Genomic DNA, 24,079 nt, shown 5'->3' with positions numbered 1-24,079 from the left:
TTCCTCGAAGATTGTTTTCCGAGAGGTCCAGCGTTGTGAAGCTGGTCATGAACTTGATTTCGCTGGGGATTTCGCCTGTGAGCTGGTTTCTCGAGAAATTGAGAATGCTGAGATCCTTTAGCTTGGAAATCCCTTTGGGAATATCACCAAACAGGTTGTTTCGACTGAAATCGGCGGAGGTTAAAGAGGTACAGCTCGAAATTGAAGTCGGAATTTCGCCGCTGAGATTGTTGGCGCTCACGTTGAGTGTAGATGAAAGATTTCTTCCGGAATCTCACCGGTAAAACTATTCATTTCCAGCGATAGAGTCTGCAAATTCTTGAAATTTCGAGAGCTGGGGTGTGTTCGCCGGGGTTGGGGCAAGAAGTCCTGTCGGTAAGGGTAAAGCCATGGCTGCTCCTCATAGGATAGGGACGAACAATAAGACAACTTCGTCCTCCCGAGGATTTTGGCTTTTTTTACAGATCAAATCTCATACGGACTCATCTATGTGTCTCTAGCAAACTAGGCTGTAGGAAGATCCAGAAAGCATGTCGCCAGTTCCAGACATTTACCGCAACATCATTTGGCTGTGTCTCTCTGTGTGTATTTGGGTAAATGCATCTTCCAAACCCTCCTATCCACCTCTATCTATGTAGTTTTGGTCAGGTTCATCTCCCATTTTTCCTCGCATCCAAACACGAATTTAACGGAAACCCAATTGAGCTAAGGAATGAAAATCAAAGGATACGCCTAATCATTACATTATTATGAATTTATACACAAATTTCACAATTCCATTTCAATTTATACAACAATCGCAAAAGTCAACAGGGAAACCCTGAAGCTGTGAAGTATAGTAAGCATACAGATCTAGATCTCAATACCCAAATCAAATCCAAACGAGAAAAGGAAACTCAATGCTACATTTAGCGAAGCCAAGAAGATAAAAAGCTGCAATTAAAAATATTTATTGAGAATTAAGAGTCATCTGCCTCTGTTATTGAAATTCATCTTCTCGTAGTAGCGAATCGAGAGAAGCGAAAGCGAGAGATGAACCTCGTCTTTTCTTCACCGAGTCGGCGGCTTCGACCTGATTATCGGCGCGAAGGGAGACCAAGACGACTACGACGAAGAACAGTACGGCTATCCACCACTTCAATTTTTTTTTAATTTTTTTTTAAAATTAATATTTTAATGAGATGAAGCGGTGCGTACTAATTGATACTAATAGCTGTTAAAAAATTTTGACAATAAAGATTTTATTGTCATTTCAATTGACCCCTGGAGTAAATTTTCAAAAAAAGAAATTAATTTTTTTTTTGGAAAAATGTATAATAAATTCCTGAGTCAACCCTTCAAAATTTAAATTTTCTTAAGTTTTTTTTTCTTCGAAAATTTAGTCCCTGGGTCAATTGAAATGACAATAAAATTCCTACTGTTAAATTTTTTTAAAAAACGTTAGGATAACTCAAAACGCACCGTTTTACCCGATTAAAATATTAATTTAATTTAAAAAATTAAATCTAAAAATTTTAAAAAATAAAATAAAAAAATTGGGGGTTTGGCGGTGGCTTGCGGGCCACCCCAAGTAGCCACCCAAACCACCCCTGGGGGTGGCCACGAGCCACCCGAAGGGGGGGTTTGGAGTTTCCCGCAAGTCACCCCTGGTCATCACCCAACCTCTATGAGGTTGGGTGGTGAGTCTGGTGGCCAAGGGTGGCACCTTCAATTTTTTTTTTTTAATAAATTAATAAAAAAAATAATATTTTAATGAGGTAAAACGGTGCGTTTTGAGTTACCCTAACGTCTGTTAAAAAATTTTAACAACATAGATTTTATTGTCATTTCAATTGACCCAGAAACTAAATTTTCAAAAAAAAAAGAACTTAAAAAGATTTAAATTTTAGAGAGTTGACTAAAAGATTTATTATATATTTTCTCAAATTTTTAAATTTTAAAAACTCCTCTCAAGGAGTTATTATACAATTATTATTATTATTATTTTTAATTGAATATGAGGACTAATTTTTAAAATTGGCAAAAACTTAAAAGACCAGTTTTTTTATTTATTTATTTTATTTTCCCTAAAATTTGAGCAATCGTTAACTAAAAGGTTCCGGTGGGTCAACTAGAAGACGGTCAGGATCGGTGGCAAAACGGAAGGGCATAGAGTACGCAAGACAGCCGGAGACGAGGGAGGAGTGGCGCACAGTCAGTGGGACGCCGTGAGGTCTTTTGGGGGATTTTGTAGTGTTTATTCGACATTGGAGCTCCATGAAAGCTCCGGCGTCAACTTCCTATAAGGCTCCCGTCAGGTTCAGGATGTAAGTAAAGTTCAAATTTTTCTTTCGATGTATTTGGCGTTTTGGGCGGGGGATGATGATGATGATGGTGGGCAATGATATGACACAGGCCGACTGCAGAGAATTTGGTGCCAATTCGTCTGGACATCGAAATCGACGGCCAGAGGTTCAAAGATGCTTTTACTTGGAACCCTTCTGGTAATTCTTTCTTTCCTTTACCCCCATATGTTTCTTCTACTTCTGCATCTCTGACTCAATCCCAACACAAAAAGTAAGCACTTTTATGTATACCCATGGCGCCGATTTTCGTTTGCCCTCATATATGGGAACTTTGATTGGTGTATGTAGATCCCGATTCAGAGGTGGCGGTGTTTGCGAAAAGGACAGTGAAAGATTTGAAGCTCCCTCCAGCATTCATAACGCAGATTGCTTCATCCATTCAAGTATATGGAATTGCCTACATGCTTACACCTTTGCTTGTTATGGTGGACATTGATACTTAGATTGCTTCATTCATTCATATGTATTATTTGTTGGTCTCTGCTTACCAGTCGCAGCTAGCAGAATTTCGATCACTTGAAGGGCAGGATATGTACACTGGGGAGAAGATTGTTCCAATTAAGGTTTATTTTAGCTAACTTTTGTCATCTACATTTTTTTGTTCACTCCTTTTCGATGGTTTAGTTATTAACAGAACATCCATTGTACTTTCTTCCCAGCTTGATCTTCGAGTAAATCATACACTTATAAAGGACCAGTTTTTGTGGGTAAGGTTAAAGAATATGTGCTGGATCATATGACACGAACATTAAACTTCATGTTTAGCTGATAGTGCATATCAAATGCTTTTATCTTTTAAGATTTTGACACGCTTAAGCATTCGTTTTAGGCTTGATTGCTTGTGAAATTTTGGATTTCAGGACTTGAACAATTTTGAGAGTGACCCTGAAGAGTTTGCTAGAACTTTCTGCAGAGATCAGGGCATTGAAGACCCTGAAGTTGGAGTAAGAACAACTTATAACCATAGCATTTATAAAAAAAATTAATTATTGCCTCCATGTATGGGTGAGTAGAGGTTGTTTCCATACCCTTCGTGGTCTGGCAGTATATGCCCTGAAAAAAGACCCAAATTGAGATGCAGTGTTGCTTGCTTAGATCTGTTCTTGTTTGTGTGTCATTAACTGTCATGTAGAATGGACCAATGAATGGTATTTTCTGGGTGCTAAAGACAACATTTTGATTTTTCTTCTTGGGTATTGCTTAAAGAAGAAATAGAAGAAAGTCTGAACTGTTTTCATGTGTCTTAGACTTTTAGACATTATTCTCTCTCTCTTACACACCCGCATGCTCACACACATTAATTTCAAGTTCTTGAAAACATGCTAATACCCAAGGTTTGTTTTTGCAGCCTGCAATTGCCTTCGCAATTAGAGAGCAACTTTTTGAGGTTTAGATTTTATTGCTAGTTCTCTCTCTCTCTCTCTCCTCCTTTTTGTCTTCATTTGCACCTTATAAGGTTGGTGGACATGCCATGACTTAGGTAGGCTGGTTCATTCACTATGTTCTTATCATATTTCATGTTGTAGATTGCAATTCAAAGTGTAGCTTCTGCAAGAGAAAGCAGAATAAGCAAGAAGGGTCGCCGCGGGGCTGAACATGCTCCAGCCAGGTTTGTATACTCGTTTCTTGGATGTTGCTCATATCCCATTTAGGATAAGAAGATGGATAATGATTGTATGATCTTATGAATTTGCTTCTGAAATAATATAATGTTATTGCTCTTTTGAATTTTAGAATGTAACATTATGGAAAGACTACTGTGTGCACCTCCTAAGAAAGAAAATAAATTTATACACGAGTCACTAACACTCTTTTTTCTCTTCCAGTAAAGCAGGTGGTGCTGTATTGGACCTGATGAAGCTATTTGGTCATAAATCTACTGTTGTCCGGTATGTATATTCATTTTCAACTCATTCAAACATGCATTAATACCTTCTTTAAGGCCCAGCATTCAGGGCCCAGTATTTTTTTTTTTTTTTTTCATAAAACTAAGACTGGGATCTGAAGAGTGATATAAAGAATGATGGCATCTATGCTAAGGTACTTGAAATTAGAGTCGTCTTCTTAACATTAGAAAGATATACTCTTTTCCACCTGCCTCTCCATATTCTCAAGTACAATGTCCCACACAGCCTTTTTAGAAGAACAGAAGATAACTTATTAAAAGAGAAATAGCTCTCCTTTCTGCATATTGAATATACTGTTATCATTTACATATGAACCACATACTATCACATACTCTTGTTCTAATCTTTTTCTAACCATAAAACCACTTTAAAGTTGGGCAACTAAGTCGCTTAAAGACTGTAGTTGTTCACAATGGCAGTCTTTCCCATTCACCAGGTATAATACACCTTTAATAGAAATAAATGTTGCATCAATTCTTTCATGTCTTCACAAAAAACCATCTTCCCAAGTTGAAAATGCCTGAATTATCATTCAATGATTTGCAGTGTAATTCCATTTCCGTTTACCAAGCTGTATAGTGTCAGTTGTTTGATTAGGAAATTCTCAATCAGTCCTCTATCCTTAAGATATATTTGGATAAATTGGTTTTCTTATGATTTTATTCAGTTTTTCGTTTTTCTTCTAGCACGCTTAATAGTTATGTAACCTGTTGCTCCCAAATGCATCAGGAAAAGAAAGGAGTGGGATGTATACGAACCCATTGTTGATCTTCTATCTAATGAGGAAGTGGATGCCCTTGAAGCAAGAGAAGAGAGGAATTTTTGGTGAATCAACACTTCTGAGAGGCGTGCATGTAGATTTTGAGGCACCTCTGCTGATTTGGAGTTTTCACCATGATAAAAAGCCTTTTGCTGTACTCATAAAATAGCCTAAATTCTAGGTCTGCACAATGAACTTGGTATCTTTTGTTGTCTAGTTTTTCCCCGATTTCTCTGTAGAAAGATGATGTCTAATATTTGACAAGTGTCTAATATTTGACAAGTGAACACGGTGGAACTCATAGGTTCAAACTTTAAATTAGGGATTAGTTTCCAGTATATTTGCAGATTTCTTTCAGCTCTTTTATACTTTCTGTTTGATGGGCTTTATTAATCGTAATTAAATATCACCTTTTAAAGTATTACAACTTTTATTACAAGTCTCTTACAAACTGATTAGGCAATTTACGTAGCACTTATCACATCAGTCATCAGACAATTAAATTTGATTGTGGTTGATGTGACAGTTCATTTTTTTTTTCTTTGAAGGAAAATCATTTTTATCTCATTAATAGAGGAATTAAGAGCATTAAAATTTTTACAATCACAGAATATAACGTTCTGAAAGATCCTAGCCGAAGCTAAAAGATCAAAGTCGTAACTAAAATATTACACATCAAAGATGTCAAACATCCGCTAACCTATAACTAATCTTTAGTTAGAATAATAGATCTGCGCTAGGCAGACACAAACTAATGCATAGGTAGCACTTATTTCTCGACTCTAGAATCAAAAGGACCTCATGCCGACACACATGACACTTATCATTTCAGTCATTAGGTAATTAAATTTGATTTTGGCTGACATTACAATGTCACGTGAACTTGAAAATTGTAATAAAAGTAGTAATACTCCAAGCATCTTTTGGGAGTTCTCCAACCAGTACAAAGGAAGGTGGAGCGGAGATAATGAATGGATTAGTGGCTCATAGGGCTCCATCTTAAAGATTCTCCAATCAATTAATTCTTGACATATCAAATTAATAAGTAAAAATATTGGAAGTATTATAATTTTAACTGTAATACGTGGCTCAAGTAGTAAGTGACACGTAGCAAAAAAATAAAATAAACTAACAAAATTCAATAGATAAATTTAATTGTTTAATGATTAATGTGATAAGTGTCGGTTTGTAAACTGTCAGTTTATAAAGAATATGTAATCTTTGTAGTACTCGTATCAGCAAATAACATTCTTTATAGTAATGCTAGGTACCACATTCTTTATAGCCGCTTCAATGTAAAGGAAAATATTTTCATCCCAATGGAAGGCTACACGAAGCTGACATGGAACATCCAGTAACTATTGGATGAACCTTAACTAAAAGAAAAAAATATCAACTAGCTATCAGATGTTGCCACGTGGCTTAATAAGATATTTGTACTCTTAAAGAAGTGATGTCATGCAATCCAATCTTCCAATAGCAAGACCGTGAGTCCGTGACTATTGCCTAAAGGGATAAGGTGTGAAATGCAAATGCCTTTCCAAATTCAACCCATCATTGATCGGAAACACAAAATGCAGAAGCAAAAATCAAAAGTGAAAGAGAAAAAAAATCTGGGTTTCTATCAAAATTCAAAATCTCACCATGATATTCATTAATCACAGGGATTCCCTATAAACAGTAACATTTTTTCACCAAAAGAAAAAGAAAGAAAGAAAGAAGCTAGACTACAGAGCACCAAATGTAAAAGGGCATTTTATATTAATCTGCCCACTCCAACCTCCATTTTTGGGTCCCTCTTCGGGGAAATTCCTTCATGTTGCCACCATTTGAACAGGATCATCAGCCCAACCCTGAACCAGATCCGAAAGGTTAAGATCTAGCATGATGGAAAACATGAATATTCTTCTTCTTCTTCTTTTTCTTTTTTTTGTTTTTTGTTTTTCTTGGGGGTTGGGCTGTAGAATAGAATATCAAGAAGTGATGTTGCAGGCAGTGGGCTTGGACTTGTCGAGAATGGACCACATCACCTGAACATCTTCATACCCGCAGGCCATCACTTCGCCATGCAAATCCATCCCACGATTCTCATTATCATTCCCTGCAAATCATGCACCAAACATTAACTAAATTATTATTATTATTATAAGTAGTGCTGCTGCTGCTGCTTACATTATTACCTAGGGCGACAACATCAACATGGGATAATTAATTACCTGGCTGTGGCTTCTTCTGATGATCCCTCGGTTGCTGGTTGAAGAAAGTGCAGGCTTTTCTGAAGGGGGTTGTGATTGTCTTCTTCCATGAAGCCATTGAGATGATGTATTTTGCTGTGTTTTTTTTCTTTTTTGCCAAGGAGAGGAAGTTTGTGTAGATCTTTCTTGCAAGTTTCAACGAATGAATTCTCCACGCCTTTGTATAAATGCTAGGGGTGTTTTATATATATATATATATATATATATATATATATATATATATATATAAAGAGGAAGATATGGGGGAGAGAGGCAAGATCCGTGAGATGAGCTTTTGAGAAGAGAGAGGAACATCACTACTTTCTAATTTCTTATCTCATCGTCAAAAAAAGGTTGCCGACTGCACACAAGCACATGGCGCACGTGAACTCACTCCCCCTCATATTTTTTTTTTTTTTTTTTTTTTTTTAAAGAATTTGCCTTTTCATTTGTACCAACGAACCAGGGACGGCATAAAGGAAGGAGCTTTTTAATTTCAAAATTAGTAATATTATTAGTTTTATATCAAATATTAAATATTAACAATCAATTTAAAAATCATTTTTCTAGGTTTTTTTTTTTTTTTTTTTTTTTTAACATAAAAAAAAATTATTAATCAAATTTTTGTATTCAAGTTTTCTTAATACATTATAATATAAGTAATCATTTGATATTTCTTGTGACATAATCGATTGTAAATAAGATTCTATACTAGTTTTAGTTTTGAAAAATCTTTGAGGAAAAGCAATTGCTACAAGTATTGTCAATAGACAATAATATTCCTTTAACTTTTTTTTTTTTTGGCTCAATCCCTAAGGTTCCTCTCATTTTATTTTGGGAAAAATACAAAATCGGTCAATGTAATTTACCTGATTTACAATTAGCTCCCATGTGGTATCAAAATAAACTCGAAGGTCCCTGGGGCATTCCAAAAAAACAATAAACTTCCTACAGTTAAAACTTCGTCTACTAAATTAACAGATTCTGTTAACGTGACATTCACTTAAATACAATAATTTTATTGATTCTAACGTGTCACTCTATCTAAATTTGTTAATTGAGTGGACGAAATTTGACAGTAGAGAGTAAATTATTTTTTTGGCATTAGCTTAGGAATCTCCAAGTTTATTTTGATACCACATAGGAGCTAATTGTAAATTAAGTACATGCAATAGTGCTTAGAATTACTACTGAAAAAATATATAAAAGATCGTTGGGCCATGCGGGTTCTCCTTAATAATTATAACCCATACCTTTAACCAATTTAACTCGTAATATAGGATCGTTCAACTCAGGTGTTTTTGTTATTGGGATAGGTGAATTATTATGGATCTATCCCCTGAGGGAACTAGACATGATAATTTTTCATCATCCGGCTCGAGCACAAGTCAAACGAATGCAAGTAATTCAATTCTTACAGGTAAATGCTCAATACCCAAGTAGGCTTACAAAGTTGACCATAATCAAGTGCTTTTTGGGTCATTTCAGACCTTGCGATTTTATTTTATTCCCCAAAAATAAAAAAAATAAAATATCAAGACTTTTTACGTACAAAGAATTTACTTGTTACTATCAGATGCTAGCGTAGACTGATTTTACATTTTTTTTCCTTTCACACTATTATTATTATTATTTTACAAATTTAGTATAAAAGGGCCTTTGTCTCTTTGCTAAATGCATTATTGAGTGAAGGTTTTCATTATTTTAATTAATTTTATGGTGAGGTTTGACTGCATAATCCATGGACTTGAATTATTTCATTGGGCTCATCGCTGGTACAGAATAACCCAATAGTGAAAAAATTGGGCCTTTGTAATTAAAAAAAAAAAAAAGAAAAAGAAAAAGGAAGGGCATCATGTGATGGCCACATGGTGTAGTGGGAACATGGAGACTGACCAAGACATCCATGTCTCATGTCTGTGTGGGGTCTCCATGTACTTTGCACAATTTCACTCCAATATTATTTATTTATTTGAGACTAATAATTGAAGTATTATATTATATTATATTATATTATTATGCAATCCCCAATATATATTATTAATCTCCCCACATTAACCCCACTCCCAATTATATAAACTATGGAGGTTTCCGTTGATTATAATCATGAGTTGACAAATGACATTCACGTACTTTGATGGAGTCGGATCATATATTATATATTGTTTTCATATGGATAAACATCTCCTACAATTCTTTATCTGAAAATTATAGGAAAAATGTGAGAGACGACTTTTCTGTCCGAACAAAATGGACATATTAGATCTGAATCTCGACCTAATAATTTGAGTAAAGAGTTTATGAATCTCACTCACTCGAATAAGAGATCGGACTATCTAAAACCTATTCGAATAAGTAAGTCAAAGATTACGTAGCCGAAGATGGAATCTTCTCTTTCTCTTCACAAAGAAGAAAAAGAAAAAAATCCATGCCCACGTTGCTAACACAACACGAATGGATAATGATCAATTATGAAGTGAAGGTTTAGCTTCATTGGAGTCCTAAACACCATTATCTAATGCTAATGGAAAATGTAATGATGACTCAATTGGAAACCATAGTTTATAGTTTATAGAGAAATAAATGTAATAGTAAATGTCGGTCTGAGCACCTCGTGGGACGTTAACTTCAGTATTTTTTTTTTCCTTAGAGAAATGTGAGACTAAATCAGTGCATCCCCCTTTGTTTAAGCTTATGTAAAATGTTCTTTTGTTTTTGTTCTTCCCTTTCACTTGTAATTTCTTTATTCCATCCCACAACCCAATCCCAGACCCAGAAGTCTTATATTATTACTATTATTATTATTATTGATTCATCAAATGTTTTAAAAACAATGAATGTTTCATTTCAAACCAAGAAACATCACTCACTGAGCTGGGGATATATACTGGTTTGCACATGTAGACATGATTGCATTGCATGTTTGGGCATTTAATACATTGTCGGTTCCTGATCTTGTTTTTCTTTTTTTCTTTTTTTTCTTTTTTTTTTAAAATAGCATCTCTTGTTGCGAATAAAATATAGTAATTTACACGGGAATAACAGAAGAAGTAATAAGTAATGTTATATGTCACTCTCTTATCTGTTAATCTTCTTAAAACTTGTGTAGCGTGATTTTTCTTAACTGTTGCATGGGAATTAACTTTCTTTTTTTTTTTGGTTGGAGGGACCATACTACATAAGCTCTAGGAGGATGACGGATAATGTCATGGTGTATAGTGTTACTTGTCACGTGGGTTAATTTAACCTATTTTTAGTAATTTCTTATGCCAACCACTTAAAAGAACAAAAGAATAAGTCACTTAAAATAAGTCATATCAATCAATGTAACATGTGTATAATAAATGACTGTAAAGAGTAATAACAATACTCTAACGTGTGAAAGAGTGATAAGTATAATTCTTAATTGAAATTGTAGTAAATTGTAGAGTTAGAGTTCAAATCAAAACATATGTTCTAACACCATGTGAAATTACTTATCATTTTAAAAACTTATAAAAAAATATATATTAATTTAATTATTTAATTAATATTCTACATGATATATTAACAAAACAAACACAAATCTATAATCAATCTATTCATTGACAAAGAGAAATCAATCTCACCCACACACATACACACCTCTAATCTAAGAAACACATTTTAAAAAAGAATCATGTCTATTTTACCAAAGATCTCAAGAATGATTGGAGGGAAGTGATTGATTAAGAGAAAAATTGGGATGGTTTTGTGGCGGTGGGTGAAGAATGAAGATGAGGGAGAGGGACCACAGAAAGCCCAACTTATTTGAAGAAAAGAGATGGTGATGATGATATTTGGAAAGTGCAAAAAGGAAAATACGGAATACGGCCAAGCAAACAACACCCACACCCACCAAACCCTAAAGTAATTTGTGCTTCCCTTTTTGAATGCCCACACAATATGCTTCTTGTCCCTTAAAGCACAGAAACTGGCCCCTACATAAAATAAACCATATTATTATTATTATTATTATTTTGTTGAGAAGCGTTAGGAAGCCAAACAAATGAATTCAGAAAATTTTTCAAACTGACGTGACAAACCGTGAGTGACAGACAAGAGAGAGAATTGCATTTTTTTAATTTAAAAACCCTTGTTATGTCAGTTTGAAAAATTTTTTGAATTCATTTGTTTGGCTTTCTAACATTTCTCTAATTTGTTTTTGGCGTTTAACTTGAGTCAATTTCGACCGACCATTTCTCTCTTTGTTTTTATTCAAAATTTCCACCTCTCCCTTCAAACCCCAATCAAATCATTACACTGCAAAAAGGTTAAAGTCTTATACTACTGCATTGCCAATTGTGAAAGTTTTGACCATTTCTTGCCATACCAATTAATTTGACGGTGGAAGACTAGACCTTCCATTAGAAATATTAAGTACATGAAATTTTTTTTAATTAATTTAAGGTTTTGAGACGACCTATGATTTAATATGATATGAAAAGAAAAGATCATCATGGTTATGTTTGTTTAAATTTAAAACAAAAACGTTAACAAACTACCCAAATACAAAATATTCATAAGAATCATAAAATAGTTTTTATCTTTATGTCACATTAATACGCTCTAATTGTAGTGCTTTCACCTAAATCTTGCAGGATGGTGGCATATTACTGTCGACTAGTTCGGATGTGAAGGCTAAGGGACTAACGAGTTTTCTCGATGATGACTCTAGAATAGTTTTTCAACCAGGCTGAGACATCTCAATTTGTTATTAGCTGTAGTTTTTCCCAATGCAATAAGGTGAGTATATATGTTTTCAAATATATGTAATGAGGGTAGGTTTTTACGGACAGAGATCTCCTACAATTGGGAATTCTAAGAATTCTATGTGTCTCTAGATCAATCAAATCGGGTAGGGGTTGTGAGGGAGGCTTAATGAGACTCTTTGCCCGAATCGAGAGTCCATCGTCATAACAAGCTGCACGAATAGGAAAGTTCCCTATTCGATTTGATTTTGACATTATATAGGCTTGTGTTGCTCTCCATGATCTCTACCTCTAGAAGAAGAAGAAAACTTAGTGGTAACATTTGCTTATTTAGATATCAAGATTATTGTAATTAGCTTATAATATTTATAGAAGAAAGACGCATAGATTAAGACAGTTCGGCCTATGACCAACGTCCACAAAATAAAGCTTTTTTGACTACATCTTTCAGGTTAAGTTTACAATACATGCAAGGGTTCTATTTATAGGGTTAATACATGGTTTGAATTCAGTATAATCATAATCAAATCCCGTGATTCAATCTCATCAAATCATCTTCAAATCCTTAAATTTAGGATAATATAATCTTCATTAATCTCAAAGGCTTTCTATAAAAAAACATATAGATAGATGAGTGTTTATATATAGGAAGGCATAAAAATAAATATACCCTTGACTGGATTCTCCTTGAATGAGATGAGTTTGAACTTTGAAGCACCTTTTCAAGGTGGAAGCTCAATTCAAATGCAAAAGAATCTTCAACATATATATGAAACTCCAAAGCATTCAACTTTTCTTTTTTCTTTTTTCTTTTTTGTTTTTTTTTTGTTGTTTTTTTGTGTGTGTTTCTTTTGGATGCATCCAAGCGATCAATGTGATTCTCTAGCTCCACTGTTACAAACAAATGGGAACCGTGGAAGATCGAGCACCAATGGTGCCATTCACGCTCGATCTCATCTCAACCGCAGCTTATATATATACACCGCTGATTCTTCTTTCCACTTACCACCTCCATTAGAATTTAAAAATTAAAAAATAAACGACTAAATGCTTTTACTGTTTTCCTTTTGCCGGCTGGAATTGAACTTAACTAATTAGCTAGTAATGATTATTATAATTTTTTCACAAAAATATCAAGCTACATCAACTGTGCACCCCTCATTTGGATCATATGTGGTGGAATATTTTTCTTGTTAATTAGGCCTTATTTGGTTAAAGAGAATGTTAGAATATTAATTAAAGATAAATGCTATTTAGTAGCAATAGCACCACCTTGTTTGGTATAGATGGAAAGGCTATATTCCTTGGCATGCCATGATCCTTTGGTTAGCAATATGAGGTAAACTCAATGTGCCGGCATGCAAAGGTTCAAATACTTTTACTTCAGATTATTAGCACCTGATTGGCTTCGGTTTTCAAGGCCGACTCTTTCAACCGCTTAGACATCCATCCCTTTCGCGCTTCGCCCGCCCTATCTATCCACACCCCGGCAAATAGGGGCTTATCTATGTGATTTGGTATGCTTTGCTTGCGCCTATCGGCGGATATTGTCATACATACATATGTCTCCATACAACTTAATGATGTAAGTACGTGTAACAGACTAACAAAGAAAATTGGACCTTGCATCAACAGTTGTAAAACAAAAATAAATGATTTTCACTGCAACATCATCCTAGTTGTATTGTAGTCTACTGAATAATATTATTCTTAATTAAATAATTAATTTTTGTAATTTATTTATAACAAAAAATTAAAAATTAAAAAGCCAAAGAGAAAGAAATGAAGGCTCTAATTATTTCGGCATAAAATGATTTTTTTTAAAAAAAATATTTTTCGTAATTTTTTAGTATTTTGTGCGACGGAAAGTACGCAATAACTAAACGGAAAACATTTTTGGTTTAACTAGAAAAGCCTCTTTAATTTCCGTAAAATAGTTTCATTTTTTTCCCCCAAAAATAGAGGATATAATTTTTGATAAAATGAAGAAATAATTATGGAAATCAATAAATTCCAAGAAACTTGTAACACAAACACAGTGGAGAGGAATGGTGGGCTTAAGAGCACCAATACTTTAAAGCTGCACATGGAAGAACCAACAAACAAAAGATACTGAAAAAGGGATCTTGAAAATTAAAGAAGAAGCTCCAAATAAGTTTAGATGGTCCTCCTTCCAAGCAACTACACAAAAAGAAACACAGAACCATTTAATTGAGACTTGCTTTTATCAGCCTGATTCCTTCACTTAAGGGAGCAGGAACAAGATGTAGATCATGTAGCTTAGAATCCTTTATTATGAGTCAATAAAAATTTGCATATGGCCCTGTCTTCCTTCTTAATTAAACATTCAATATCCTTCACCACAATCATTTTCTTCTTCTTAGGGTTAGGGTTACTTTTTCTTGTGTTTGCTTTCTTTAGGATATATATATATGGCCATGAGTTGTATACCATATACATGCATTAGGTTCCTGCACCATTTTAATCCCTCAGATTAAGACCCCGCATCGAGATCATATCATGTTAGAGAATCTATCATATTTCTCATAGCCGGTGAGATGCAAAAAATAAGAACGCAATCACAAAACATAGAGATTTAAGTGGTGCACACGTCCACAAGGTTTCAACAAGATTTCACTATTTTCTAGAGAAAACTATACAGAAAGCGTCAAGAATACATCCGTACAAAACCCTAGTCATAAACGACTATAAATATGACTGCAAACTGGGTCAAAACACCAAAACAAGCCAAAAAAAAGTATGACTCCACTCCATAGACGTCTATGCCTTAGGAAAACTTCCATTTAAACCGTAGAAATCCTAACGTCGAACCGGGTTAGATAAAAAAAAAACTAGGCTCCACATAGCCTAACATATCATTCTTCAAACCTTGATATTTTCTCTGGCCATTTCTTTTCGTTTTTGGTTCTCATTAATTGGTGTTCAGAATAGCTTGAATCTTTTTTACTTTATTTAAGACAGATGATGGTCAACTTTAAGTCCATTGATGCCTCACAAAATGATCTAAATATGTACAAAATCTGAGTATTCTTACATGGTATTCTGAGTATGAGGAACAAAATCTGTAGAGAATATGTAAAGTTCAAGCACACTTTCTTAATTGTATAATTAACTTGTTATTTATGGTGTTTGCTTTGTATAGGCTACTCCATGAGTTGTACACCATATACAACCAGGTTCCCTGTACCTTCTCAAACAATCTTTTTTTATCTCTTTCTTTCTTTCTTTTTGGGTTGTCATAGGTTATTATATACCATACGCATGCAATTACTTCTCAATGTTGGTGATCATTACTGCCTCACAAAATGTTAACGCAACCATATATAAAACGCAGGGCTCAAGGTTTATTTTTATTTATTTAATATGGAAAAAAGGGTTACAACATAATGAAAATCAAGAGGGGGTGGCCCGAACCACAAGCCAAGATAGAATTATAGTGCTTGCAATAAGTACAACTAAGTAATAGAAAATCGGCAATCAACTGGAGACCGTTAAAGGAGGAGAAGCGCTACTAAAAACTAATGCAAGAGCTAATTTTTTTAATTGTCACATCATCAAGTTGTGTAGCAGTTGTATACAAAAGGGTTCGTTTTTAGTTTGAAATTTCATAAATTATGCAATTTGAAAACGTGATATTTAAAAACGCAGTTCAGTACTTGGTAAAATCGTTGTTTGGTCTTTAAAATCAAAGTTTAGCATTTAAAATAATGCATTTTTAAAAACGCACCCTCATTCCCATATGTCAAAATTGTAATTTCTTAAAAACAAACTCCCAAACAATATTACAAAATCAGCGATTTGGTTTAAACTCATATTTTGGTCTAAAAAATCACAATACCAAATACACTCTAAATAACACTGGTACTGATCATACTCTATTAAATCCGTGAGTTATAATTTGGACTATGAAATGCAGCGTTTCTGTTTCAAGTGAAATCGAGAGAATTCCCTTAAAAGAGAATAAATTATAGAGGGAAGGTAATGATCATATTTATCTCAAAGAAAGTGAGTCCTAGAGGGATTGTCCTTTATTCATCTCCAAATTCGCATTATGTAGCTAAGAATGTCAATATGCACTTTCCCTATATCGTGAACTTCACGCCCATAAAGGTGATCATATATCATCGCTTAAGAAAAAAAAAAAGAAAAATACATATTACCCTTTTAAACTATTTATCTATTTGCACTTTGATCTTCAATGTTTAAAAAGTGATATTTGACCCTTCCAAACTTTTAAATTGTTGCAATTCGACAATTCTGACTCTTTTTCTCCCAAAATGCCCTCATCCCAAGTTAAAAAAATAAAAATAAAATTAAAATTAAAAATTAAGGGGTGTCCGGTCTGGGGGGCCCAACTGGGGTGGCCGGTCACCCCTTAATTTTTTTTTTTAATTTTTAAATTTTAAATTTTATTTTTTTTAACTTGGGATGGGGCATTTTGGGGAAAAAAATAATCCAAAATGGTCGAATTGCAACAGTTTGAAAGTTTTGAGGGGGGGGTCAAGTGTCATTTTTTAAACATTGGAGATCAAAATGCAAATGAGGAATAGTTCATGGGATAAAATGTATTTTCCCCCCAAGAAAAAAACACTAACACTATACTCTAAAACTAATATCTACTTTTGGTTTCGTTGCAAAACTATATCTATATATAACTTAATTGTTACGTATTTGATTTATTTTTTCACCATGTTAGAACCTTAATTTACACAGAAAATAGGCAGTCGATGTTTTTGCATAGAAGATGAACAACTATATATATATATATATATATATATATATATATATACACAATAATACAGAGTATATATTATGGTATCAAGGGATCATGATTCATGCATATATATTGGTCTCCCTCATCTCCAAAGCAGATTGGTCTCCTCATGTTTTATCTTTAATATCATATAGATTAGTTGAAATATGTTGTGCGATAGATAGCGGCTGCTTTTCTTTTCAATTGTGGGAATTACAGAAGTACTGTATTCATAGGATGTCTGTCATCATTGGTTTGTAGTTAATTAATATATTTTGATGGCGGAATTTTGTTTGTTATGATCAAGATCAAGGGGCTGGAAGAAACAAGAACCCAAATTAAAAGAGAGAAAATCTAAGTAAAAGTAATAATAATAAATAAAAAATATAAAGATATTATTATTAAGTGGTAATCATGATTATTTATTGCTCAGAGATTAGGTGCACACTTTAGAATAAATTACATACAAGAAGAGAATGGAAAAATTAAAGGGCATGGATGGGGGGAAGCATAAGCTGCTATGGAGCTGTATCTGTCAGGGGGCAGTGACGGCGTAAGAGTCGGAGACACGAGATGCATGGAATCTGTCAATGAAGGCGGTGGCTTTGCCGTCAATACCAGGCTCTGCAATCCAACGTCCGCCGTCTTCATCGCTTGTACATGTTCTTCTAACACCTTCATCATCATAGTAATAATCATCTCTGCTGCTCCCCCCTGAGAAACATGCCTTGAATATGCCGCATATTGAAAAGGATGATGATGATTTCCTCCCCATCTCTCCAAATTATCTTCTTCTTCTTCTTCTTCTCCTCTGTTTTTTGTTTCTGGAGTTGTTGTGTGAGTGCTGCTGGAGCAAGAAATATCTGGGTGTATTTATAGGAGGAGGGAGAGAAGTAGAGGAGACACTCCCGCCAGGTTGGTGGTTGTTTTAAGATTAAATGGACGGTATGGATGGTTTGAAAAGACAGGTTGAGAGAGAGGAAATCAAGGGTGTAAAGTAAATGTGAGAGAAAGAATAATTTTTATGGTCCTCTGGTTTTGAAATTGACCAAACAGTTTGATTTGGGTGGTACATTACCAACCATTTTCCATTTCTTTCAACCTTTTTTTGCTTTACCCAAAAGATGCCTTTAAACTCTATTAATTTAATGCCTATGGAACTCCCATTTACTTACTTTGCTGAATCTCCTCTTCAATTCTCTCCATTCCCTTTCTCTCTTTGAATTTTTACTTTCTTTGTTTCTTTCTTTGCGTAACATTTAACTGACATAGAGAATAAACGATAAAGTTACGATTAGAATTCAAACTCATGATATTTTGACACTATGTTGAATCACCATTTAAATGGATGAAAAAAGTATATATAGTGCATGTTTAGAATTGCGTACAACTTACTTGTAGGTGCTCTTTGTTAATTGTTCAGCTCTAGAACGATACAACCAACTTGTAGGTGCTCTTTGTTAATTGTTCATGGAATGAATCATGGGGCTAATTAAAATAATTGTGGGTTTAAAAAAGTAGAAGAAAATTTTGTATTTTCAAATTGCTGGCAAATGAATGCATAATTTTAAAGCTTAAACTGCAATTTAACTAATCGCATGCACGTTTTCAAATCGTTACTTTTAAATGGTTCTAGTTGAATCCATCTTATAATTAGAAAAAAAAAAAAGGGTGAAAAACTTGTGATCATTACACTCTTCTTTTTTTTTCTTTTTTTTTTTTTTTTTTTTTTTAATTTAAAAGACGGGAAGGGGCAACCAATGTAATTTTTCTCCTTGGGTGTGACCATCAGGGTTTTCACCCGCTGTGAAATGTTCGGTTTGAACCATAGCTACTGTCTGGGAAGGCGAGTCCGTCACCACAGTCCCACCATAGTGCAAGTTGGTAAAGCCCCTTCTTAGTAGCATCTGGCTCGCGAATTACTACCACAAGCGGTTCGAACCCGAGACCACTAGGAAGAAAGGAGGGAGAGAATTGAACCTTATCCTCTACTGCTTTACCAACTCAACTATTACCTTAGTGGTGATCATTACACATCTTTTGGTAGCCAGAGAAAGTTTCTCCGCGTACTTTGTATGTATCTGACATCTCCTTTGCTAAGAAGAAAATTCAAAAGCATGCTTTGTGGGTGCTCTGCTTTGCTTTCTTTCTCTTTTCTTTTTTATAATATTTGTATAACCCAGTTGGTTTCCTTTTGTGAAAGGCATTGGCTGGTTTCAAAGAAAGCCCCTAGCAGTGGCTTCAAGCTGTCTACCTTTTAGGCTTCTAAAAAACCCTAACTGGAGCCAGGGTTTGGCATGCACTACAAAGCCCCCAAATCTGTCTATATAGTATATATCTTCTCCTTTAGCTTCTCCTGCCAATCACTATTCCATGTTTTCTAGTTGTAATCACATCGATCCATTATATTATTTTCTTTTTCCCCTTCATTGGAATAACAATCTTATAAAACAATTGCCTGATACTGTTTTCTCAATCAACATGATCTGGGAAAATACTATACCCAATATTCTCTAACACGTGTCAACTGATCATTAGAACCCATGATCTACAGATGATGATCAATTAATAGACCACTTTCTCCAACGATTCTCATGGAATGGGAGGTTTTGTTTTCACATTGATTTACATAAAAATTAGCAGTTTATTTGTCAATTTTGGACCAGGCCAAATTAAGTCTAGTGTTGTGATATTCTTAGTTGAGTGATTTTGTCAAATTTGTGATTAAGATATAGTTTTGGTAAGCATCAAATGTTAATTAACTGTTGTTGAAGACGGCAAAACTGCTAATAAGATAGGCTTTGCTTTTTTTCCTGTGGTAGAATGCCTAACCAACCTAATCATGACCAACTTGCATGTGATTAATTATCTATTTTTAGATTGTTGATGCGTTTTCTCGTCCAAGAATTTGCTACCCAGTGATTTTTTTTTTTTTGTGTGTGGCTAAACTGTGACAAATTTTTTGTACAGCAATGAAGCTCCTGCAAAACAAAACAAGGTCAGAATCTCATAGGGTCTGCGATTGGGGTTGAAGACTCTCTAATATTTAAGTTAGCATCTTTATTTGTTTATAGAAAATATAATGAAAATTTATCTTTATTCATCTATAAATAAGTGTGTGAATAGTGAGAGATGTATGTGAGATTTACGGGGAGAGAGAAGGGTTCGAGAAAAAGAGAGAGCAGGAGAGACATGGGATAGAGAGTCTCAGAGATACGTGAGAGAGAGATTTTCTGGAGTCCGAGAGAAAAGGATCCATAGGAGAGGAGGAAGAGAGCCCCCATAAAAGGTGCCCATTTCTCCTTTTATTTCCAGGTGCAAAAAATAGTATGAACATGTGTTATAAAGTGAGTGGGTAATGGTATATTGTAAATAAGTGTAAATAGGTGAGGCCCATGGTAAGATATTTTCTCCCCAAGAGATTAATTAACTTCTATAAGAATGTCGAACAAATTCAATCATTTGTGCCGTCTAATGAGAGATAGACAACTAACATGAAACAATTAAGGATTTTAAAGAAATGAAGAAAAATTGGTTTTTTTTTTTTTTTTTTTTAATTTTTAATTTGAGTTGTAAGAAAAATCTGGTGTTTTAGCATTCTCTTTTGTTGTTCCAGGCTGAAGTGTGTCCCTCGTTGTAGGGCACAAAGAGTTAGGCATGTATAAGATCTTTATAAAAGTTATTCTCATCTTCTATTTCTTTAAGCTTGGTTCCTTTTTTCTATTTTCTTGAAATAACCCTACTAAGTAATGAAAACTAATGGTAATTAAACATTGGACTCATCCTCCATCACCCAACCAGTCGCTCTCCAATTGAAGAAATGGTCCAAGATGAAGAAGACACCATATCCAATTTGCAAGAAGCCATTTTTCCATTTTTCCATGGAGTTGTATGAGCCGGGCATAGAAAGAAATGGTAAAACGGGCCAAATCTTTGGTGGGTGTGGGTGTGGGTGTGGAGCGGGCGAGGTGTGAAGCTGAGAATTAAGAGGAGAAAAAACGAAAACCGCGTGGGGGAATGGTTCGCCCATACTCCTTTGCCACGTATGGCCAGCAGCTAACCAACCCAATGAACCCATGCACCCAACCAATCAGTCACACTCTCACCTACTACCCCCCACCCTATCCAACGATCCATCATCATCGAACAAAGAAATTTGTCCAAGATTCCATTCAGCAAGAAGCAGCCTTTTTCCCATTTTTCAACGTCATATTATCTATCTAAAGACAAAGACAAGGAAGACGTGGGAGAAGCAGAGGCTATGGAGAAGAGGGGGCCAGCAACAGCAGCATCGTCCAGGACTGGGGAGCTTAATCCTCCGCTTCAGGCGATCGGATTCGAGATTGAGGAGATATCCCCACAAAAAGTTACGGGTCGGCTTCATGTAACCCATAACTGCTGTCAGGTGAGGTCCCCTGTCACTCACTCTTCTCTTCTTCCCCTGCCTTGCTTGTTTCTTTGTTTGAAGACGCAGACAGAATTGAAGATTTCTTTTGCATATATGGGAATTTGAAAACAGCCATTCAAGGTGCTGCATGGAGGGGTGTCGGCTCTGATAGCAGAGTCGCTGGCAAGCATGGGAGCCCACATGGCTTCGGGTTTCCAGAGAGTGGCTGGAATTCATCTTAGCATCAACCATCTGAAGCGCGCTGACCTTGGTGATCTTGTGCTCGCTGAGGCCACTCCTGTCAATGTTGGCAGAACCATCCAGGTGCCTTTTACTGTATTCTGTCTCTCTCTCTCTCTTTCCATTATCTTTCCCTATCAATCAGTCCAAACAAAAAAAAAAATTATGGGCGCTTTTTGGGAATTGAATCCACGACTGGTTTGTGAGATAATTTACGTGGGATCAAGTTATTGGGTAGGTGATAGACCTGATAGGGTAACTCCTAAAAATTGATTTGAATAATTGAACAGAAGCTGTCCAAATTGGTAGCTACTTCTCATCCCATTTTTGTTTGGTCCAATTCCTATATAAAATTTCAGAAGTTAGCTGGCAAACCATGCACATATTTTCAGTAAATAAAAAATGTAAGCACAAGGGATTTGTCAACTTCCAATACCAATCGCTGTTACTGTTGTTGTTGTTGTGAGACCCCCACATTGGTGGGTTTGATTGTCCACACTAGTCATGAGAATTAAATCCAATTTCATTACTTGTCTAGGTTAAATGAGTGATTTTAAAGACTTCCAATTATAAATGTGGTTAATGCTTTCTGTTCATCATTATAGTTATAGAGTCTTTATCATACAAACAATTAGTTTCTATCTAGAGACCATCGAGGGAGGTGGTTGAGTGGCATTCAAGCTAATTTCTAATGGTTTAGTGAGTAGAAGTTCCGAAATGAGAAGCGCTTAAATTTATTTTCATATCACCGGCTTGTGTGTCATTAGTGTCCTCGGTGGATTTGGATCAAGCTATAACTCAACCGACTGGAGGAAGTGCCTATGATCCCTAATTTTTTTATTTTATTTTTTAAAATTTAGTCTCCCCATATCTAAAATCCTTATCCCGCCCCTGTCTCAATGCTTAACTACTTAGTTCATGATAAGTTAATAACGTGATTGCTGCCTTCTGAAGTTTTGGAGTATGGTATCATATAAGACTTCTATTATAATGTGCATGGTTAATGGAAATTTTGGGCAGGTGTGGGAGGTGCAGCTCTGGAAGGTTGATCCTTCAAATTCACAGAGCAAATCCTTGGTGGCATCGTCGAGGGTTACTCTTCTATGTAACATGCCTGTGCCGCAGCATGCAAAAGATGCGGGTGAAAATCTCAAGAAGTATGCGAAATTGTGAACCTGCTGCACTATATTTGCATATCTTGCAAGCAATATACATGTATTTAACCCTGGTTGGAATCAAAGCATCAATAAGATGAATAATTTGTTACTAGTTTGCTAAAGAGAAAGGGAAGTAATTAACGAATAATTTCACAAAAACGCTGAACTCTGCTTTCCAATTGAACTTTTTACTGTTCTGATTTGGCAATCCCAACTTTGCAACAATTTACAAGATTCAAGAAGGTTTTCTACAAAGTGCAGAGATTCGAAATGAAGAAGAGATAGTTAGTTCTCTGCAAATAAATTCTAGATGGGCTGAGAATGCCCTCAATGGCTTGACACTAATTATCAAAAAGAAGCGCCTAGCTTCACCAACATGCGTCAATTCTCAACCACGGCATGACATAATCCTCTTCAAGGGTAGTTCCTCCTTCCAAAAGAAGAGGGCTTATTGTTTCTGACTTTCTTTGGGTCTTGAATTCCAGAAATTCTTGACCTTGAAAAGCCAGAAGCAGAAAAATGAATACTTCTAGTTATGTAGCCAAGCAGCAACAAATTAAAATGTGAAGCAAATTTTTTAGTACCTGAGATTGCTAAGTTGTAGGTTCAATTCGTTAATCTCAAGCCCAGAAAGTTTGAGAGAGGACAAGGTGCCGGGTACCTCCTCTGAGACAACTCGGGACAATTTATCCATTGAAGCTGCCAATCTTCTAAAAGCCTACTCCAGAAGTAATATACAGGCAAAATTAATTTGGGAGTGTGTAAATACAGATGGGAACAAACAAAAGCAAAAAAAAAACAAGCTTACGTTGATTGTTGGAATGGAAATTACAGCCAGGGAGAAAATGGCACCAATGGCCTGCATAATAGCATGCCCACATGCTCACAAACATCAGACAACAACAAAAGAGCATTCCATTTGTAATAAATATGCAATATTGTTACCATGGAGAGGGCGAAGAGGAGACAAAGCAGACCCAGTTGAGGGGAGGGTCGAAAGCCTGGAGCTTTGAGCTTGAGGAGTTGAATGGGGGCCAGAGCTGAAGAAAGCGTCTGGCTAAGGGCACTCCCAGATGCAGTGGATGGAGACGGGGACGATGATTTCCAATTGGGTAGAGGTAAAATCCGCAGCCTCGGATCTCGATTTCCGGCCAGTGCCACGGAGACGCTTCTCTGGCGCATTAATCCGGGAACGACGAGGAAAGGAATCCCGGCTTTCAGTTTCACTGCCTGGGGATTCCACAGAGGCAGAGAGCAGGATTGCCCTTGCCCCCACATGTTTGGAATCCTTCCGCAAAATGTTTCTGCTTCTACACCCTTCTCTTCAACGACCCAGCTGTGATTTGTTTGTCTTTTGTGCGTGTGGCCATGAATGGGTGTTTTCTGACTTTTCAGAAAGAAAGGAAATTTGGAAATTTGGAAAGTTGAAAAAGTTGAAAAGGCCTTTGGCCCTGCCACGGCCAGGTCAGAAATCACTTTTTTTCCTTTTGGGTGGCCAAAGTTCGTTTCTTTTTCCACTAAAATTTGATGAATCTACACCAATGT

The 24,079-nt window shown here is 35.5% G+C and overlaps 4 protein-coding genes across 5 annotated transcripts; 2 read left to right on the top strand and 2 right to left on the bottom strand.

The window, feature by feature from the left end:
• Positions 1-2,058: 2,058 nt before the first annotated feature.
• BSH (transcription regulatory protein SNF5, putative (BSH)) lies at positions 2,059-5,433 on the top strand. Of its 2 annotated transcripts, XM_059599798.2 has the most exons (10): positions 2,059-2,306; positions 2,395-2,483; positions 2,634-2,728; positions 2,837-2,908; positions 3,005-3,052; positions 3,206-3,289; positions 3,694-3,732; positions 3,872-3,954; positions 4,172-4,234; positions 4,982-5,433. In XM_059599798.2, exons 1-10 carry the CDS (start codon positions 2,257-2,259, stop codon positions 5,079-5,081), a joined length of 723 nt encoding a protein of 240 aa, XP_059455781.1. In that variant the 5' UTR covers positions 2,059-2,256; the 3' UTR covers positions 5,082-5,433. The 2 variants fall into 2 exon arrangements, with proteins under 2 accessions (XP_059455781.1, XP_059455782.1); XM_059599799.2 differs by lacking the exon at positions 3,005-3,052.
• Positions 5,434-6,534: 1,101 nt separating this feature from the next.
• LOC132167337 (SsrA-binding protein) lies at positions 6,535-7,552 on the bottom strand. Its single transcript, XM_059578283.2, has 2 exons — positions 7,229-7,552; positions 6,535-7,113 (listed from the first exon to the last, which is right to left on the bottom strand). The coding sequence occupies exons 1-2, from the start codon at positions 7,323-7,325 to the stop codon at positions 6,986-6,988; spliced, it is 225 nt and encodes a 74-aa protein (XP_059434266.1). The 5' UTR covers positions 7,326-7,552; the 3' UTR covers positions 6,535-6,985.
• Positions 7,553-20,886: 13,334 nt separating this feature from the next.
• DHNAT1 (Thioesterase superfamily protein) lies at positions 20,887-22,650 on the top strand. The gene is made up of 3 exons (XM_059591694.2): positions 20,887-21,155; positions 21,270-21,461; positions 22,398-22,650. The coding sequence occupies exons 1-3, from the start codon at positions 21,012-21,014 to the stop codon at positions 22,548-22,550; spliced, it is 489 nt and encodes a 162-aa protein (XP_059447677.2). The 5' UTR covers positions 20,887-21,011; the 3' UTR covers positions 22,551-22,650.
• Positions 22,651-22,682: 32 nt separating this feature from the next.
• LOC132179041 (uncharacterized) lies at positions 22,683-23,917 on the bottom strand. The gene is made up of 4 exons (XM_059591663.2): positions 23,480-23,917; positions 23,343-23,393; positions 23,119-23,252; positions 22,683-23,030 (listed from the first exon to the last, which is right to left on the bottom strand). The coding sequence occupies exons 1-4, from the start codon at positions 23,810-23,812 to the stop codon at positions 22,949-22,951; spliced, it is 600 nt and encodes a 199-aa protein (XP_059447646.2). The 5' UTR covers positions 23,813-23,917; the 3' UTR covers positions 22,683-22,948.
• Positions 23,918-24,079: the final 162 nt, after the last annotated feature.

The sequence above is a fragment of the Corylus avellana genome, chromosome 2, assembly GCF_965113065.1.
Source record: "Corylus avellana chromosome 2, dhCorAvel1.hap1.2, whole genome shotgun sequence".
NCBI classification, from domain to species: Eukaryota; Viridiplantae; Streptophyta; class Magnoliopsida; order Fagales; family Betulaceae; genus Corylus; species Corylus avellana.
The sequence above is the reverse complement of the archived record's forward strand: the minus strand, read 5'-3'. Positions and strand labels throughout refer to the sequence as shown.